Source organism: Nicotiana tabacum, chromosome 17 (genome assembly GCF_000715075.1).
Source record: "Nicotiana tabacum cultivar K326 chromosome 17, ASM71507v2, whole genome shotgun sequence".
NCBI lineage: Eukaryota > Viridiplantae > Streptophyta > Magnoliopsida > Solanales > Solanaceae > Nicotiana > Nicotiana tabacum.
This window is the reverse complement of record NC_134096.1, coordinates 145112923-145133997: the sequence shown is the minus strand read 5'-3', so window position 1 is coordinate 145133997 and position 21075 is coordinate 145112923. Positions and strand designations below refer to the sequence as shown.

General features: G+C 36.9%; 1 protein-coding gene and 1 pseudogene across 1 annotated transcript; one reads left to right on the top strand and one right to left on the bottom strand.

Annotated features, from left to right (window-relative positions):
- Positions 1 to 7788: 7788 nt before the first annotated feature.
- Positions 7789 to 10073, top strand: LOC107759673 (homeobox-leucine zipper protein ATHB-40-like). Its single transcript, XM_016577665.2, has 3 exons — positions 7789 to 8046; positions 8200 to 8510; positions 9565 to 10073. The coding sequence occupies exons 1-3, from the start codon at positions 7962 to 7964 to the stop codon at positions 9799 to 9801; spliced, it is 633 nt and encodes a 210-aa protein (XP_016433151.1). The 5' UTR covers positions 7789 to 7961; the 3' UTR covers positions 9802 to 10073.
- A 3617-nt stretch (positions 10074 to 13690) lies between these two features.
- LOC107759667 (uncharacterized) lies at positions 13691 to 17471 on the bottom strand (annotated as a pseudogene).
- Positions 17472 to 21075: the final 3604 nt, after the last annotated feature.

Here is a 21075-nt window from a genome sequence, read left to right as displayed (position 1 = left end):
GGTAATAATTTTGGAGAGAGCCTCACTATGGGAACAGGGCTCCCACTTGCCCTTCGAGAGCTTGCTCTATGCGCGCTCAGAGTATGGCATCTGTTTGCAGATCCTCTCGATCCACTCCTTGAAGCGGGGGAATGCATTAGGGACATAGGCAATCGCTGCACAACGAAAAAACATGTAATTAGAAAGAGAATAAAAGGGAATGCCAAATGCTCTAGAAGGAAAAGACTTACGGGAGATGTTCCACTTCTCCAGGAATGGTAGAAATTCGGAGGGGATGAGGTCTTCGGTTTTCACCCGAACGAACCTCCCTTGCCAGCCTCGATCTCGATCATCGCCGATGCTCGAGAACGGAGCCTCGCTTGCTCGGCAGATGGTCGAGGGTGAACCGAAGTGCTTCGGTGTAGTTCACAAAATATCGGAGGAGGATTATGATCCTCCAAAAGGACGGGTGAATTTGCCCAACACAGACCTCGTACCTTTTGCAGAAGTCGAGGACTATGGGGTATACTGGGGCAATTGTAAAGGGGTAAGTGTAAACACTTAAGTACCTATCCACGTGAGTAGTGATATCGTCATTGGGCACGGGGACGACAACCTCATTGCCCTCCTAGTTACTATCTACTCGGACTGTGGGTGGTGTTTCCTCAGTAACAAAGCATATGTACCTTCATGCTTCTTCGCCTCGGTCCTGTTAACTGGAGGCCTTCTCGACGTTGAGGTCATTCCTGATAGAGCATCCCCCGGGTACGAAGCTATTCAAGGGAGGCTCCTGGGCCACCTCAGGAATGGCCACCTCAACGTTTGTGGCCGGGTTGGAAGACGAATGAGCGGTTTGTTGAGGCACGAATTTGAAAGTATTTTCCATCGTGATCTGGGAAATATGAAGGTTTGAAGAAAAAATATGAAGATTTGAAGATGAGATGAAGATATGAAGGCTTGGGTTAAAGATTCAAAGAAAATGTATGAAGATAGAGGATGGAGATATGAAGGTATAAAGAGCAATGTATGAAGATTTGAAAGAGTTAAAGACAAGTAGGGAATTCGAGGGTAAGAATTCTGGAATCGGTAAGTGGAGAAATAAAAAAGGGCAGAGTTTTTATAGGGGAGAACACTCAATTCGCGACGTTTCGCATTCGATGACAGTCAACCGGCGGCTGATACGTGTCCGAAGTCAGAACAACGCGACTGATGGGACGTTTCGATTGACCTAACAACTCGGTCGTAACGTACAAAGGAAGGAACCGGGGTTCACTTCTCGTTTCGCGTCGTTTCGATAAATCTACCCTACAGAAAACGAGGGGACTATCTGTGTACGGATAAAATCGGGGGAGATGACTACTCCGATTCCCCGATGAGAGAACGAAGGTGGAGCACGAAATCGGAAGATTGTAATCGAGGTCAAATACCCTTCGTATCGAGGTCCAGGAAGAGTGGACGTTATATCCGGCATCGGACGGGGTAAAACGACACGCCCGCGCCGAGTATAAGTTCTAGACCTCCAGAGAAACGATGAACGGTTATGCATGACGGATAGAGGATCGTAATACTCGCCTTCAACCGGTTATCACGACGCGAATCTCGCTCGGTGTCGATTATTGATCAACAATTACCGAGAAAAGAAATTTTTTACCTTTCTAAACTTATACTAAGATTGAAACTCTCGTACTATATAAAAGGGGAAGTTTTACTTTAGTGTGACACATTGTACACGCAAATCTAAGCAATAAAAGTCTATTTTCTGACTTTTAGCTATTGTTAAAGACTTTGCTCATATGTCATGTTCTTCATTCACGACGGGGCTCGAACCGAGGGTCCAATCGAGGACGAGGTCACTGTTCAATCCAAATTCAGGCTTTGTCATAACGTTGCAGTGGTTTGATCGTTTATTTCATTTCTAATTCATTTATCTGATATTCTTAATTATTCGTGTTGAATTAAACTGCGTATCCTTAAAATCGCGTATAAATTTTATTATTACCTATTTTTGGGATAAACAATTAGATAAAATTTGAACTGCTTCAACATGTAAAGAGTACTTTAGTCCGTTATAACTTGTTATTCCCTCGTTTAAGAAAATAAAAGAATACTCTTTACAAATAAGCTAGTATATGATAAACTTTTAGTGCAAACAAATAATATCATTAAAGAGAAAATAAAAATTATATTCGTAAGTAATTTTCAAATAGAGAAGATGTCATTTTCTTTAGCAAACTAACAAGGGAAAGCGTATCGAAACAAATGGGACCAGCGAGTATGTTGCTTCGTTTTTCCGATTAGAACTCATGTTTAATATGAACAATTAGATGTAGTTTGACTTTTAAAAGACCCAGGACTGAAAAATATCTACTCCCATTTAACTGTAGATTAGTTAATTAAACGAATTAGTATGGGGGTGCGTGGTGATAGGTGGTAAATGGCAGGTTTGATAGACTGAAATGTACTAGAAACACAACACGTGGATGGATAAAGTGAGGTGTGGTCCCATGCATTAGCATTAGGGAAGTGACGCGTGTAAAGGTTCGTAGGTTGCTCCCATGTGCCATTCCTTGCACTGTGGAGCTGTCTTCTTCTCCCCTGCTCTTCTTTCCATTTGAAGCCGAACCCCCTTTCTTTTTCATGACTCCGCCAAAGGCTAAAGTATTTTGTGTTCACGCAGGATTTGAAAAAAGATATATTTTGAAATATGAGAAAGTATAATATATGCAGACTACCCTAATTAATATAAGTCAGTAATTGATTTCATGACTAGAACTCGTATAAGTCATACAGAAATAATTTTACTGTTTCTAAGTCGGCTAGAGAAAAGACAACAAAAAAAGGGGAAGACACATAATATTAAATAATTTAATTTTGAGGTTTTTAATCTGGACATATTGCAGTTATAAATTGTGCAGTCTAAATTTAATACTTCTATTGAAGATTTTAGTGATATTTTTACATCTATAGTTATATTTTTTTGTGTCTCAGGAATTTGATTCAGTGAAACTCATAATATAACCTGTGACACAGACAAGTAGGTACTCAGGATGGTGTACGTATTATCGCTTTGTTTTACTAACTAACTGTTCATGTTGTCTCTTCACATGCAATAATCCTCTTGTATTGTATTGCCGTCCAAAAACTGAACAACCAAATAGATTAATAGAGGGTCCGAAAAGGTTTGGCCATGTGAATAGTGACTTCTGCCCTTCTCTTTAAAGACAATGATGAGAACGTTCAAGACTTTGAAAACATGTAACTCAGCTAGAAATTAGAAAAATGTTCATTGGCGTACTAACAGACAAACTAGCCTAAGATAGATACCTTTCATAGTCATATTGTTTGTGGCCGGACCCCATTTGTGTTATCCACTCCACTCTACGTACGTACACTCACCCCTGTTTTATGAAAATCAACGCACAGCACTGAATTGCTACAACTTTATGATTCATAACTTTTCAGATTGCAGTTGTGAAGTGCTTTATAAGTCGCTGATCAACTCATACTTGTCGATAATTCAGCGTCTGGATTTTCTTATCAGACACAGACATACAAAGTGTGTCACGGTTTGAATGGGCGCAATTCACTCTGAGAAAAATTGTCTTCGACACTTGAGCTATACTTAATTCTATTTTATCAAACCAATTAAAATATTTTTAGGAAAAGTAGGAGTAGCTAAATATTGAAAAAGGACTGTACCATGATAAATGAACATTGATTGTAACTCAACACTAAAAATTAGCTCATGAGGTGAAGATTGTTCAACACCATATAAAGAAGACTCCACAGCTACGACATGGACTCAGTTTTGCAATCCTAGTTTGGGGTAGCTAGTTTAATTTTAAATATGTTAGTTATTTATTTTACACAATTTTAAATGTATAAAAATTAATGTTTTGATTCGGGCTCGATTTCTTTTCATATAGAAAGAGAATAACGTAATAGCTTAGGTAAAGATCTTGTGTGTTTCCTAGCTGTTATCATTAGCAGCCTAATTAGTACTCCTATTAGCTTAAGTTTATTAAAGGTGAGTAAGTTAAAGTTTTGGCCGGGGCGGCTTGGTTGGTGTAATTACAACAACAACAACAACTACAACAACCCAGTAAAATCTCACTAATGGGGTCTGGGGAGGGTAGTGTGTACGCAGACCTTACCCCTACCCCGAAGGAGTAGAGAGGCTGTTTCCGAAAGATCCTCGGTTAAAAAAAAACAAAAAGATAAAATGACAAAAAGGAGACAATATTAGTATCACCACAACAATCATAAGAAAAATAGGAACACCATGAAATCTAGAAGAAAGATGCAAAGCAAAAGCGATAGCTAGTAAATACGACATGCACTGAAAAGCAAAATAGTAAGCCACAACATTGCCACTAGCTATCTTAGACAAAAAATCCTACATGGCTAGTCCCACAATGGTACGAAATAAGGCACGACTCAACTACCTCCTAACCTACAACCCTAATACTCGACATCCACATCTTCCTATCAAGTGTCATGTCCTCGGAAATCTGGAGCCTCGCTATATCCTGCCTGATCATCTCTCCCCAATACTTCTTAGGCCGCCCTCTACCTCTTCTCGTGCCATCCACAACCAGCTGCTCACACCTCCGTATCGGAGCATCTGGGCTTCTCCTCTGAACATGTCTGAACCATCTAAGCCTCGCTTCCCGCATCTTGTCATCAATGGGAGCCACATGCATATTCTCCCGGATATCATCATTCTTAATCTTATCTATCCTAGTGTGCCCCGCACATCCACCGCAACATCCTCATTTCTGCTACTTTCATCTTCTGGATATGTGAGTTCTTAACAGGCCAACACTCAGCCCCATACATCATGGCCGGTCTAACCACCGCTTTATAAAACTTACCTTTGAGTATCGGTGGCACTCTCTTGTCACACAGGACTCCAGATGCTAACCTCCACTTCATCCATCCTACCCTAATACGGTGTGTGACATCCTCGTCGATCTCCCCTCCCCCCGGATAACCGAACCAAGGTACTTGAAGCTGCCTCTACTCGGGATGACCTGCGAATCAAGCCTCACATCCATGCCCACTTCCCCTGGCTCAGCGCTGAACTTACACTCCAGGTATTCCGTCTTCGTCCTGCTCAGCTTGAAACCCTTAGACTCAAGAGCCTGTCTCCAAACCTCCAGCCTCTCGTTAACACCGGCTCGCGGCTCATCAATCAGAACTATGTCATCGGCGAATAGCATGGACCATGGCACATCCCCTTGAATATGGTGTGTTAACGCGTCATCACCAGGGCGAATAAGAACGGACTGAACGCAGAACCTTGGTGTAACCCCATTATAATCGAAAAATGCTTAGAGTCGCCTCCTACTGTCCTAACCCGAGTCTTAGCCCCATCATACATGTCCTTAATCGCCATAGTGTAGGGAATCGATACACCTTTTGCCTCCAGGCATCTCCAGAAAATTTCTCTAGGAACCTTGTCATACGCTTTCTCTAGGTCAATAAACACCATGTGCAGATCCTTCTTCCTCTCTCTGTATAGTTCCACCAACCTTCTAACAAGGTGTATAGCTTTTGTAGTCGAACGAACCGGCATGAACCCGAACTGGTTGTCGGATACAGACACTGTCATCCTCACCCTCGCTTCAACCACCCTCTTCCACACTTTCATGGTATGACTCAGTAATTTGATACCCCTATAATTGTTACAACTCTGAATATCACCTTTGTTCTTATACAATGGAACCACCGTACTCCACCTCCACTCATCCGGCATCCTCTTCCCCTTAAAAATAATATTAAACAACCTAGTCAACTACTCCAAACTTGCTCTCCCCACACACTTTTAAAATTCCACCGGAATCTCGTCTGGCCCGGTCGCTCTGCCCCTACTCATCTTACGCATAGCTCCCACGACCTCCTCAACCTCGAAACGCCTGCAGTACCCAAAGTCACGGTGACTCTCGGAATGCTCCAATTCGCCTAGCACAATATCCCGATCCCCTTCTTCATTCAGAAGTTTATGAAAGTAAGTCTGCCATCTCCTCTTAATCTGGGCATCTTCCATCAATACTCTACCATCTTCGTCCTTGATGCATCTCACTTGGTCCAAATCCCGAGCCTTCCTCTCTCTCAACTTGGCCAGCCGGAATAACTTCTTCTCCCCACCTTTTTTCCCTAATTCCTTGTACATACTACCATAAGCCGCAGCTAAAAAAAGATTACCACTTAATTGGATAACAAAAGTGACTTAATTACTCCAAATAATCTATAATCTTCCTACCCCTACTAATTTTTCTACTGTTTTCGGGGTGGTACGATCGCAAACCCCGAAAACTCACAACCTTACGTTACACTATTTATTTGGTTGTTTCTTCTACATGACTACTGGTTCTTTTTTGTGACTTTTTTTACTTCACACCAAAATTGACCCTCGTTTTATTTCTTAATTACCCAATCAGGAAAGCCAAATACAACCATGCTTCCCCTACCAGCTAGCCTTCTGTCATCACCCAGTCTATAAATAGTTAACATATTGGACAAAATCATTAAATTATGTACCATTGGCTAACTTCATGCCACATTACCCCCTTCGGCCATTGGCTTGCACAGTGATCCCACATGCATTATTCTTTGATCTTCTCTTCGTATTTACTCATTTCCACTTCTCTCCTCTGCCCCTCGACACCCCCCACCCACCCACCCTCTCCCGGGCCAAATTAAAAGGAAGTAAAGTTCTAGAATGACCTTGGCATTCATCTTCCAATCCCATATGGATTTAACTTATCTGCCCGTTTAAGTTTACGTGATATTGTTAGATTATTAATTTGTTTAAAATGAATGGCAGATTTTTATAGTCATATAAATATTATAATATATTTAAAATTATAATTGTCAAAAATTATAGTAACATTTTTAATAAACTTTATGTCTAGTCAAATTTTATTACACAAATAAGAACAGAAGGTGTAGTAATACTCCGTACATTATACTCGCTAAAGAATTCTTATACCATCAGTAATATTTAACTTTTTTGTGTGGTAGTCTATCTTATTTTTCAAAAATTTATTTATAAATAATTATTTTTTAGGCGAACTAATAATATAAAAATTATTTACTCATATAAAAGTTAAACTCATCTCATATACTCCAATATGACTTTTCCCTTCATTTTGTGACGAAGTTGACTAGAATAATATGTAAGCGTGTAGCATTAATTAACATCTGATGATTATAGCTTCACTCATTGTACCCCCTTCCTGAACATTCATGTAACCAACTTTATCCAGCCAATTAGGGTATAATATGGGTTGATGCGTGTGACAGTCACATTCCTTAAACCACCTAAAACCATCGTAATCAAAGAGGTTGTGGAAGAGAAGAGACTCAAATGATTATCCAAATTACCATGCCTCATCCCATGATTCAAAAGCAAGAAATATACTACTATCTGATTTTATCCATATCCTTATCTCGTCTTATAAATCTTAATAAGGTCCCACACACTTGCCATTTTGTTTACTGACTACTTAATTGGTGAGTGAGTGTTCAACGAAGATAAGAAAACCCCAAAAATAACGCTAAAGCCAATGCTAACTATATAGCTTGCTTGTTACCCTATTACCTAAGTCACGTTTCGCCAAATCAGACAGAATTAAAGCTATGCCTTGCAATGTCACTGTCCAATTTCTTAATTTAACAAATTTTATCAACTGAGCTCACACTAGAAACACTGTACCCCAAAACCATTTACAGATGGCAATCTGGATAATTCTACATATAAGCAAGGTTTATTTCAAAGGAGTGGGCATTATAAATAAGGTCACGCCACTACTCACCAAAGTCTTAAGGCAACAGCTCCTTAGTCTTCACTCCAGCTTTATAAGAAAAGTCTTCGCTGCTGCATTTCTCTACCTTCACTTTTACCCCAGAGAAAGAAAAAAAAAAGCAGCAAAGAACAAGTTTGATAGAGAAAAAAGATTAGGACATTTATTAGCAGCATGAATCATCAGGTTGCAGCTGATGAAATGGTACTCATTTCCCAGTACTATCCTGATATTTACACCCAACTAGTACCACAACAAGGTTAGTACATATGACGATCACTTTGTCTTTAATTCTAATATTGTATGGTACCTGAAAATTACTGGTTCGACTAATTTTTAGAACGATTAATATGTCTCTGGTTGAAGATTGTATTATTTGTGTTATTTAGCCTACAGTTGTATGTTAATGCAGGAGAGTCAAAACCACGGCGTAGGCGTAAGAAGAAGCAAGGAGAAGGGAGCGGGAGTGGGGTTATGAGGAAGAGGAAGCTGAGTGATGAACAAGTGAATCTACTTGAGCAAAGCTTTGGGAACGAGCACAAACTGGAGTCAGAGAGGAAGGACAAGCTCGCCTCAGAGCTTGGGCTTGACCCTCGCCAAGTTGCGGTTTGGTTCCAGAACCGGAGGGCTCGTTGGAAGAGCAAGAAGCTTGAGGAGGAATACTCCAAGTTGAAGTCTGATCATGATACTAATGTCGTTGAGAAATGCCGTCTTGAATCTGAGGTCCATCTCTCTCTCTCTGTATATATTTACGCAGATATACACACTCGACTTATAGGAAAACATGAAGTTCATTTAGTTATCTTGCAACCTAAGTTTTCAAGGAAATTTAGGAGAGGGTCCTCTTTTATTTTTATCGTTTTCCTTTCTCTCCTCCATTCTATAGTTTCGTTTCTTGGGATTTGCCAGCGAAAACTGGGAGCATAAGTGAATGTTGATGTGGTCCTAATATTAAAGATGTTTACATGATTTGTTTAAGAGGCGAAAGCTAAGAAGCAAAATGGTCTCTATGACTACGTATTATGAGTCCCAAAGATACTAACTTTAATAAATACTCATCTAAAAAGATAATTATATGTAATCGTTCATATAAACAAATATGTACTTATTCATAATAGATGAAATTAGTAAATTGAAAAATAAGACAAATAATGTGAAAATAATTCAAAATTATTTTTTAACCTATCAGTGTATACAAATTAAATTTATTTGAAAAATGCCATGTTTTAAACATGCATGTACTGTCTAGGCTCAAGCAATGACAAAGCTAGGAATTTTTTTAATGGTATTCAAATTTAAAACAAGTAAAAAAAATTCACGACGAAGAATATTTAATATATATTATATAACTTTAAAACGTAATATTTTATATATATATATACAGTACAATTTTTCAACCGGGCAGTTCATCACCTTGATCACCTTGTGACCATGTGGCTCAAAAGAGGCCATAATATGCTCTGCATGTATGGTTGGATAAGAGTGAAAAATGAGAAATCGACAAAGAAACTGAGAAACTGGGAAGACTGTCACCCAATAAGCAGCAAAAGGAACTACATCTTCCAATTACAAATCTCCCGTACATCCTCATCGTTTAACGTCTTGGTGGAGCTGCACATGCCTTTAATTTCTTGTCTTTCTCACGTTGATGTTCTAGATTTTCAAACGAATCTTATATTATCAAATACACACTATAGTTGTTAAAATTAACCACTCACTATAATCGGTACTTTTAATGAACAATAATTAAATTAAAACGAATACTTCTCTCTTACAGGTCTTGAAGTTGAAGGACCAGTTATCTGAAGCAGAGAAGGAGATACAAAGGTTACTATTAGAGCGCTGTGATGGGGTTTCGAGCAACAATAGTCCAAGTACTTCATCTTTCTCAATGGAAGCTGCTATGGAACCACCATTTCTTGGGGAGTTTGGAATGGAGGGATTGGATAATGTGTTCTATACACCAGATAACACTTATGTTCAGGGATTAGATTGGGTTAACCTATATATTTGATATGATCGATCATGTGATTAATTAATTTCTAAATTTAGGATCCCACAATTCTATTTGTAGATAGTGACCCCACTACTAAAACAAATGTATGTACATATATCTTTTTCCCTTGCTTTTCCTAGACTTGTGTGTGTTTATTACTGTTAGTAGTATATTTGACTAGCTAGCTAGCAAGTAGCAAGATGGAATATAACTTGGATATTTCTCTAAGTGTTTTTGTGAATGTATTTTTGACTCACTCATTAATCCCATCTTTATCTGATCATGTTCAATTGTATTTGCATCTAACTATTCTAATTCTCTCTCTCTCACACATATATATATGTAAAAAATATAATAATTAGTTAAATTCGAACAATTTAAACTTTTAGATAAGATCACATCATTTATATTTACAAGATTAAAATCCTAAAGCTTACCCTCATTTTGATCATGTCTTGATTAAGCAAAGCCGATTTATTATAACTTAAGAGAATCAGCTAGGTACACAAATAAAGAAGGCCATGCATTACACATTTTATCATACCATCAACGTGGGAATCATAGGGAATTCAATCAGTTTGATTATGATCCAATATTTTATCATACCATCAACGTGGGAATCATAGGGAATTCAACTCTAGGTGGTGATGTCTCTTTTCACTCAGGCTCACTTCTTTATTCACTCAGGTTGATTATGATCCAATATATAAAAAAAAAAGTTCGTAGGATTCGAGAAAAGATCGCATTTCAAGAGATCTAATATAGACCGCCTACCCTGATATTGATCTAGTACATATTTTTTAATATTTTGGTAGGAATCACCCCGAGTAGGTAAAAAAGGGAAGGAAAGAGTTGAATGAAAATCAAAATATTGCTGCTATATATCTTTAGTGATAAAATTAAAACACACAAATGGGTGAATTAGGTATGCGTTAATTTTTCAAAAAACTCTTATTTTCCTTGAGTACAAACAATAAGTGATATTATAGAAGCACTAATGACGTATGATTTTATATTTCGACATGACGAACAGCTCAGGTTTGTGACTTTAATTTTACCTAGATTGTTTGATTTCTGTCCGTGAAAAATATATAACGTAGACCAAAACAGAAACTACTGCTATGAAAACATTAGCAAAAGTTTTGATACTATCATTGAGGCCTAAGAGGCCCAAAAACGTGCCCCCCCCCCCCCCCCCCCACAAAGACACACACATGCTCTCAACCTTTTGCCGTAGAATTCAGATTATGTAGCTTTTAACCTACTGCTTGCATGCATCTCATGGGCTGGTCTTAATTCAATGCATCATTATACATTTATAGATTCCCACATTTTCAATAGTATTTTCGAGGTTGAGAATTAAGTTTTCCCTTTTTAGAAAGAATGATAGTACTAGCCTTTATGTTGGCCCAAGTAAAGTTTGTTTTGAAGATTGACAAAGGAACTCAGGCATGAACCAGGTCAATCCCTTGTGTACACAAACACGAGCAGATTCGAGCATAAGGGATGCACGTGAAGAAGATAAGCTTAATTTGTTATATCTGATATCTCCTGATCGAAAATGTTGCATAATTGATAAGGAGAAAGACTCCTTACTCAAAGAGAACACTATCCAAGATAAGGTAAGAGTTAGAACTCTTCCACCAAGGAAGAGTAGCATTAGAACTCTAGTTATTTCTTATTCTACTAACTCTATAAATTGCAGGATGTTCTCATTCTACAGGTACGCACAAAAGATGAAGTTAAACGTGAGTTTAGAGCAAAATAGCAAGGCATTTTGCAAGCAATTCCTGTGTGATTCAAGTGTGTGAACCTGAAATTACATGAATCAGATAGAAGAACCAGGTCCAAGCGTCTGTATTTTATTCTAGTTCAATTATAGTAGGTGTTTTCAAATTATACCATTCAGCTTTATCTAGAAGTAATTATATTAGGTACTCTGAGTATTCAAGTTAGAGTTAACTTGAAGTTATCGCAACAATTAGAGACTGGTTGCCACAACGGGATTAGAGTTAATCCTTAGGTTTACAAAGAGTTTTGTAAATGCTGTTTTGGCTCATTGATTTAGTGAAGTGTTGGGGAAAATCTTACTGAGTAGTAGGTCGTGGTTTTTTCACCTTTTCAGCCGGGTATTTTTCACGTAAAATACTTGTGTTCTTTACTTTTCGCATTTACTATTTCCGCAAAAGTGGTATAAGGAATACTTAGAAGAACCAGGTCCTTCTATAATCAGTGCACGCGAAAATCAGACACCATACAAATCATCCCCCCCTCTTGTGTGGTATTGAAGTATAAAACATCAATTGGTATCAGAGCACGTTAGCCTTGAAGAGGTTAACACCTTAGGAGAATATCAAGATGAGTGAACCCCCTGGAAACTGGGAAGGGCAATCCACTGCTAGGCTACCACTCTTCAACGGACAATACTAGTCTTGGTAGAAAAACATGATACGACATCACATTATAGGAGAGGACTATGAGCTATGGGACCTTGTCACTGATGGTCCACTGGCTACCCTGAAGAAAAATGCTGAAGGAGTGATGTGCCAAAGACAAGAGCTGATTGCACTGCTGAGGACTTGAAGAAATGGGAGAAGAACGCTAAAGCCAAGAAATGGCTTATTTGTGGACTTGGTCCAGATGAGTATGACAGACTCCAAAGTTGTACCACTTCTAAGAAAATCTGGGATACTCTGCAAATGGCTCATGAAAGAACACCTCAGGTGAAGAGATCTAGAGGAACTCTATTGTATTTTTAATATGAGAATTTTACTATGAAAGATGGAGAAATTATTCAAGAGATGTACACAAGGTTCACTACTTTGACAAATGAACTAAAGTCTCTTGGAAGGATTATTCCTGAAGAAGATAAAGTCGAGAAGATATTGACAAGGGTTCTGCCTATTACTTGGGAAAGCAAAATCACTATCATTCAGGAATCAAAGAACATTGCCCCTCATCCACTAGATGAATTAATTGGAAATCTTAATGACTATGAGCTTAGGAGACAAACAATGAAAATGGATATACCTAAGAAGGAAAGAAGTCTAGCACTCAGAATCATTGAAGGTTCTGATCTAGAAGATGACGAAATGGCTATGATCACGAAGAACTTCAAGAAGTACCTGAGGATAGGAGAGGGTCCTTCAAGAAGTGGAAGTTATAGTAAGTCAAAAGTTCCTAAGAAGTAAACCAATGATGGATGCTACAAGTGTAGAAAGACTGAAAACCACATCAAGAACTGTCCTCAATGGGAAATTGAATGGAAGAAGGAAAGAGCTGAACGAAGGAACATGAAGAAGGAACAAGTTCAATCCAAGAAAAGCAAAGGATCAACCAAGGCTATGGCAGCTACTTGGGGCACTAAAAAAAAAACAGTGTTTAGCGACGGCCGTATTCCGTCGCTAAACCACTATTTTCCGTCGCTACAGTTGTTTAGCGACAAATTCAAGCTTGTCTCTAAAATGCTCGTAGATAGGCTCACATCGACGAAAAATACCAAACCGTCGCAGAATTAGTGACGGATGAGCGACGAAATATATCTGTACCAAAGTTTAGCGAGGGAAATAACCGTTGCTATATTGCTTGTTTCTGTCGCTATTTTGACGACTTTTGTCGCTACAATACATAACAAAATTCGTCGTTTGTTCTTATAGCGACGAAATCGTCCATCGCTAGTCGTGTTATAGCTAATTCTCGCTGCTTTTTGCAACAAAAACCTTTTATCGCCAATTCGTCGCAAGATTTAATTTTACGCGATAATTTTAGCCACGAAAAGTATCTGTCGCTAATTTATTTTTAATATATTGCTGATTTTTTTAAATTATTTTTATTTATTATTTTAAATGTATTATGTTCAAGCATATTACATAAAAGCTATTAAATATACTTAATAAAAAGTCACTGATATTATTATAAATTAACAATATATTCAACAAAGTCCAAAATATATAGCATAATGCATATAACGGTATCATTAAGTACAAAAAATCCACAAGGACCAACAATAAAGTCCAAACAAAATAGGCTAACTATTCGAGGTTGGAGAGTTACGGTCATCATCAGAACACAATGCATGAACCTCATCAATGTTAGCAGCAGTAGAAGATGTAGGAACTGTAGGTGCCACATATAATGGGTGGTTGGTAAGATCAGTATTTGGCTGATGCGAGTGTAAGGAAACTAATTCACGTACCCGCTCAACGATTACAGGAACTATATAATCTGTCAGTGTAGGAATCAATCGCATCACTAACTCATCCAGATTCCCTGTCGGTGTTGATTGAGCATTTGGAGGTGTTGCTGACGATGTAGCATCAGATCTAAAAGAGTCATGAAGATTTGGCCCGTAATAGCATTTTGCTTGAGATCCAAGACCATATACTCTTATTTCTTTTCTCCTCCCGCGACTTGATAATATGCTTTACACTAATTAATATCCGATTGAGTCTGTGTTTGTTGTTGTAATATCTCCTGATATATTTCATGTAGAAGAGTTAATAATTAGTGAAATAAAAAGACTAAATAATATTGAGCATTCAATTTACAAAATAAAAAAATATATGAAAGTAAAGTCAATAAAATTATTTAAAACGTTATCTTACATGTACGATTTGGGATTTCTGAGCAACAAAAGATTTTTCATCATTACCATGTGTATGGACGTATAAATGCAACTCACTTGGTGTTGGATCTCGACCTTTTTTAACAGCTTATACAAAAGTTATTCAATTAATAAGATAGACCTTAAGACTGTCAAGAATCAAGTTCTGTTATCGAAATTGTCTTTAGAGCAGGGTATAAAACAGTGAATTTAAAAGCTAAAGAGCCTCACTTCTCAGGCACTATTTAGTTGAAAATAGCACTGCAAGTTTCATTAAACTTTGAAAGGATGCCTTCCACATATCCTGGATTTAAATAATTTTTACCTTATCACTGCATTTTAACCTATAATAGTAGGCTCAATGGCCAAATCTTTCACATAAGATGTTAACCAAATTAGGCTTACTATGAAGTTGTAATTCAACATAACTACATAGTGTAAAAATAATTATACACTGCTAGTGTATACAAGTTAAACTCTTTATATGTCCGCCTATAAGGATCTCCAAGTCACACCATTACAGCTAGCCTTAAGAGACGCAGTAATCCAATAAAGTGTCAACATAAAGATCCTAAAGTAATGGCTGTATCAAAAACTATATCTGCTTCACAAAGGTATAAAGATGGAATGCTCCTGATACAAACTTTTCATATCAGAATTTAAGTTTTTGCTAGAAAGTTTAAAGGTCTTACGCTCAATGGCCAAATCTTTCACATAAGATATTACAAATGTAGCTGAATATAAGTCTAGAAAAAGAAAACAACAGGAAAAAAAATACCCTGAAGTTGGTCTACAATTCAGAATATTAGTCTAAGCTCCTACTAGAAAGCATAGTAACTGCTAAAAGAATGATAGCACCCAATCTTGCAAATTTTCAATCCCTTCGAACAGAATAGTCCTTTGAAATCAAATACATACACACATACACACACAGACACACATGACATCTTCCATGAGCAAAATAATCTGATAGAGATACTCAAATTGCTTGAAACATTAACCATATCGAGTTGGATTATCAGTAATTACAAGAATGGTACTAACAGAGAGATCTTTCTAGATCAACAAAAGCAAATGCCTTCTAAATCCCCCATATTATCACTTTGCAAAACAAAGTGAAAACAAGACAGGATCAGTAGAATTGAAATGCATGCAATTAAAATTCAATGTAAGCTGTTAAAGAAACCAAGACCCACAAAGAAGAGACCAACTTACAGTGGGATATGAGAATTAAAGCCTCACAATCAAAGAGAAACTTGCAGTCCACAAAACCCAAGAGCAGCCTATTCTTTAGGAGCATGTCAACCCCATAAATATAGCCAAAGCAAAATGGCAAAATCTACATCTATCTCAATTACCAATAAAGCACAAATTATATGAGATGAACAGATGAGTTTTTACCTTTATTATTTTACATCTGAATTGCAGTCTAAGGGAGTTCAGATTTTTAATAGTACCTTCATAAACATAGATTTTTAATTACATAGTTTACTCATTCTTTCCACGTTTTCAAAATAGATGGGATTACTTTCTTTTTCTTATTACAAGGGATCATATTCCTACAAAATTTTGTACTATAACATATTGCTAGAATATAAACAACTAGAAATTTTCACTAGTATTCCGTATAAAAATGAGATGAACATTTGATCTTGGCACTTTTGTGGAACATTTGATCTTGGAACATTTGATCTTGGCACTTTCAGCTCAATATTTAAATATCTGGGCAGATCATTAACTTGTTGATCATTAACTGAAGGTACATTCACTATGCTTGCAAATACTTCCCTCTTTTTTGAAGACATACTGATCAACTTTAGAAATTAATTACTGTGGACAACTTCATTATGTAATTTATAGATACTAAAAGGAAGAGATATTTTTCTGGATCCTAAGGAACAATCAAAAAACTAATATAATGAACTGATAGCAACAAAGAATCCTAAGGAACTATCAAAAAGCTGGGCAGATCAAGCAGGTGAGGAAAAAGGGAATGAGGTAGACTCGCTGGACAGTCATGCGTCAATTTATAAGGAAAATGCAAGTCCTACCAATGTAAAAAAGTTCAATAAACATAACTCAAACGCAGAACGATTTTTTATATTTATTTCAAATATTTTATATACACTTACAAGTCTCTTGCGATGCTCCCCAACACTGACAAAGCCACCTGTGTGAGTCCCAGTGGCAACTCCGCTCCCAGCACAACGATTTTTTGCATTTATTTCTGACTTTTTAACACACTTAGGATCTTTCCAAAGTCTCAACCAACTTTGCCACACATTATTTGGAATAGAGTCCGGTTGCACCCCATTTAATTTTAGTTTACTAAAAAAATTATTATATCTTTTTGCTGCCCTACGCTCCCATTGGATCCGCACCACACTATCAATTAAAGAATCCCAGTAGAATGCCTTTTGAAATAATTCTATAAAGTAATAACATTAATAAGTTACATATAAAAGTTAATATACTTTCTAAATCCAATTGTGATGGATTATACCTTGAATTCTCCAAAATAATTTTTTTTTTATCTCATCTGAAACGTTTTTCCAGTTGACTCTATTAGGATCAAGTTCATGCTTGAAAGACTTAGTTATACATTCAGAGCATTCATATGAAGGCTTTAACCTGAACAAATTAGAAGACATTATTTAAAGGCATACCATATATCAATAAAAATATACCAAAAGTAATAGTACAAGTATGGACTAACCCTGTAGGAGAAATAGTAAGAAGCGCCCGCGGCCCGCGAGTACTGCCACTCAGTTTCGCCTATTCTGTTACTTTGAGAAGATGTACCCTCGCCTATTGTGTTGCTTTGATTAGGGGTATTTGGAGATGGTTCCAAATTAATAGTTGGGGTACTATCATGGCCTGATGTTTGAATAGGTGGCGTACTACTAAGACCTAATGTTTGAACTTTATTGATGTGATCTGGTCCACCTAAGGAACTCGCACCACCTTGTTGAGGACTGATTGTGGGAATGGGAATAATAGGTATATTTTCATGAGTAGCAAAATTACCCCTAACTAAAGATTTACCTATACGGTCTGCACTACCTCTACCTCTACCTCGAGGCATATGTACAAAATAAATAAATAAAAGAAGGATATGAAACAATGCATATCTAAATAATATATGGCATATGAAGCTTCAAAATAAAATGTTCTGCTAAAGACTATCAGAAAGACACTATTAAATTGATACAAAGAGACAAAACACAATATAAAAAATACTTGCTCTATCCAATACTTGAACTACTCACTGAATTATTGAATTTGATAACTTCTTTACACCAAAATACAACGATCTTGGCTCCAATTAATTCTGAATTTTGACAGATTAACCAGGTAACACTATTAAGTTGATAATAAATATTATTCTACTACTACAAAAAAGGAGTCAAACTAATATAAAAAGAGGCACAACACAATGTAAGCTAGAAGAGTACTATACCATTTAGATTACTACAAACGTGGTATTCGATTTAATTCTCTATAGATTATACTATAAAATAGATACATGACTTATAACATATATACCACACAGATTATTAGAAAAACAAAACTCAATAAAAATATAGTAGTGTATTTTTATGAACACACTAGTCATCATATGTTTCTTCTTCAAACTCTTCCTCATCATCCTCCTCATTTTTATCCTCAGTTTCATACTCGTCTTCTGAAGATTCTTCTTCGAACTCTTGATGTTCTATCAATAATACATTATCAATGGGTTCAACCATTTCGATTACATCCCCATTTGGATCGTATAAGATTATATTCTCATCAGTGGTGAAATTCATATCTATCAAATGGACTTCAACTTCTTCAACTTGGAATGGAAGATTCAGTTCTGGAGTTGATGTTATTGCCTCATCAGGAAGTTCAATAATATCCCGAGGTTTAACTTTCCAAACATCTACCCAATCATCATTGTCCTTTTTCGTGCTAGGATAAGGCACATAATACACTTGAGTTAATTGCATCGCAAGAATAAAATGTTCGTACTTTCTAAAACGACGGCGATGGTTCACATCGACTAATTTGTATTGATTATACTCCTTGACACCAACATTCACAGTTGGATCAAACCATTCACACTTGAATAATACAGTTTGCTTTGAAGGTTCTTCGCGGTATTCCACTTGTATAATCTCTTGTATCCGTCCATAATAGTCACCAATATTTGGATCCGAGATACAAACTCCACTATTAATTATTGTTCTTACACTACCATGACATTCCGTGTGAAATTTATATCCGTTAATAAAATACACCGGATAGTATTTTGCGCTTATTAATGGCCCATAAGCAAAACTACGCAACAATTGGTTCTCAATGTGGTTTCATCGAACCTATTTCAAAAAATTTATAAGACTTAGTTAAATATAATATAACAAGCCAATTTAAGTACATAATTTCTTAAAAGATAATGATTTTTATAGTCTTACATATTCTTTGAACCATATAGCAAAACACATTTCGAGACTCTCATTTATTTGATCCTGAGATAGGTTGGAGAATTCTTCTTGCAACCGTTGTATGTACATACTTCATTGTAACAAAATAAGTTAAATACAGACTCAAAATTTATGGCTATATTTATTATTATAAAAATAATACCTTACAAACGGCTCAACCTCTATACAATTTAGTAGAATATAAGTTTGGGCTGCCTTGATTTCTTCGAGGGACAAACTTCTCTTTTTTCCTTCTCTCCATAGTCTGCCTCGATGGGTGAATATTGATAAATTTCCTTCAAGATATTCCATAACACCACCATCATCATTACGAGCCACATTATGATTACGTGTCATGACATGAGATTCAAAATAATGAAAAAATAATTGTGTTGATTCCATCATCAAGTATGCTTCACAAATTGAACCCTCGACACTAGCTTTATTCCCTATCATTTTTTAAAGAGTTCGAAGGTACCTATACAAGTAAATGGAAAGACCATTAAATTCATAAAGTCATGTGTAGCATACTTGTCATAGTAAGAGCAAAAAAATTCATAACCTCTCAAAAGGATACATCCATCTATATTGTACAGGTCCAGCAATCCTTGCTTCATATGGCAGGTGTGCAGGCACATGTTCCATTGAGTTAAAGAATCCAGGAGGAAATATACGCTCTAACTTACATAAGATCTGTGGGATGTCTGCCTCTAATCTCTCCATGTCCACCACTCGAAGAACAGTCAAGGGGAGATCCTTAAAAAATAAGCTCAATTCTATAAGTGCTTGCCACACGTTACTAGGAAGTAGCTCACGAAAGGCAATATGCATTGATCGTTGCATGAACACATGACAATCATGACTTTTCATACCAAATAATTTATACTTGTCTATGTCTAGGCATCGACTCAAATTCGAAACATACCCATCTGGAAACTTCACATTTTCCAAGCAATTGAACAAGGCAATTTTTTGATTCTTCTCTATTGTATATGCAGCTTCGGGATAGCTTCCATCAATATGATTCTTTGCCAATTACGGTCGATCGCAATAGTTTACCATATCTTCACGTGCCTTTGGATTGTCTTTTATTTTGCCATCAATATTAAGAACTGTGTTAAATATATTATCAAAGACATTTTTCTCAATATGCATGACATAAAAAATGTCGGATCATGTTAGAACTTCAATAAAGCAAATCCCAAAAGATGCTTCTCTTTTTCCATCTACAAGATCTAGAAATTCTCCTATTAACTTTTTGTGTATCTAGCTCAGTTACTTTCCTCATTCCCAACTCACAAGTTTGGTTCACGATTTCCTCTCCTGTTCTAAGGGGTGGTGGTAGCCTTCTGACCTTTACGAAAGTTTTTACGATCTCTCATAAACGGATGATTTTGGTCAAGAAACATTCTATGACTGTCAAACCAAGTTGTTTTCCCACCATGACGTAATCTAAAGGATTGTGCTTCCTCCATACAATAAGGACATGCTAAGTTACCGGCAGTACTCCATCCAGATAACATAGAATATGCTGGAAAGTCATTGATTGTCCACATCAAAGCGGCCCTTAATTGAAAATTTTGTTTTTTTGAGATGTCAAATGCTTCTACACCCGTCTCCCACAACAAGGTTAATTCCTTTATTAAAGGTTGTAGATAAACATCAATTTTTTATTTAAGGTTGTTTGGCCATGGAACAATGATAGTTAAGAACATGTATGCCTCTTTCATACATATCCCTGGAGGCAAATTGTATGGAATTACAATCACTGGCCATGAAGAGTATTTCCTCCCTGAATGACCAAAGCACTGAAAATCATCAGTACATAATCCCAACCTCACATTTCTTGGTTCAGCAGGCAAAGGGATGAGTTTCGTTGAAGTGCTTCCAAGCCTTAGAGTCTGGTGGATGACGCATTATGCCCTCCTCTTGTATGTGCTCATGAAGCCATCTCATATCAACGACTGTAGCATGAGATGCATATAATCTCAGCAATCTAGGAATCAAAGGAAAATAATACATTTTTTTGTAAGGGATTAGTTTCCTCTTACGAGAACCGACACGACGTTTGTACCTCTGGTGGCCACAAAACTTGCAATATGTGAGGTCCTCATATACACCCCAATACAACATACATCCAGAATTACAACAATCGATCTTTTCAACTGGCAAATCCAAGCTACGCACTAGCTTCTTGGTCTCATATTAGTTATCAAGCATGTG

Bases quoted from the DNA above. Each gene is read 5' to 3' on its own strand.
- LOC107759673 (XM_016577665.2), top strand. From the start codon at position 7,962: ATGAATCATCAGGTTGCAGCTGATGAAATGGTACTCATTTCCCAGTAC. The intron at 8,047-8,199 runs GTTAGTACATAT...ATGTTAATGCAG, and splicing joins CCAACTAGTACCACAACAAG to GAGAGTCAAAACCACGGCGT. The intron at 8,511-9,564 runs GTCCATCTCTCT...TCTCTCTTACAG, and splicing joins AATGCCGTCTTGAATCTGAG to GTCTTGAAGTTGAAGGACCA.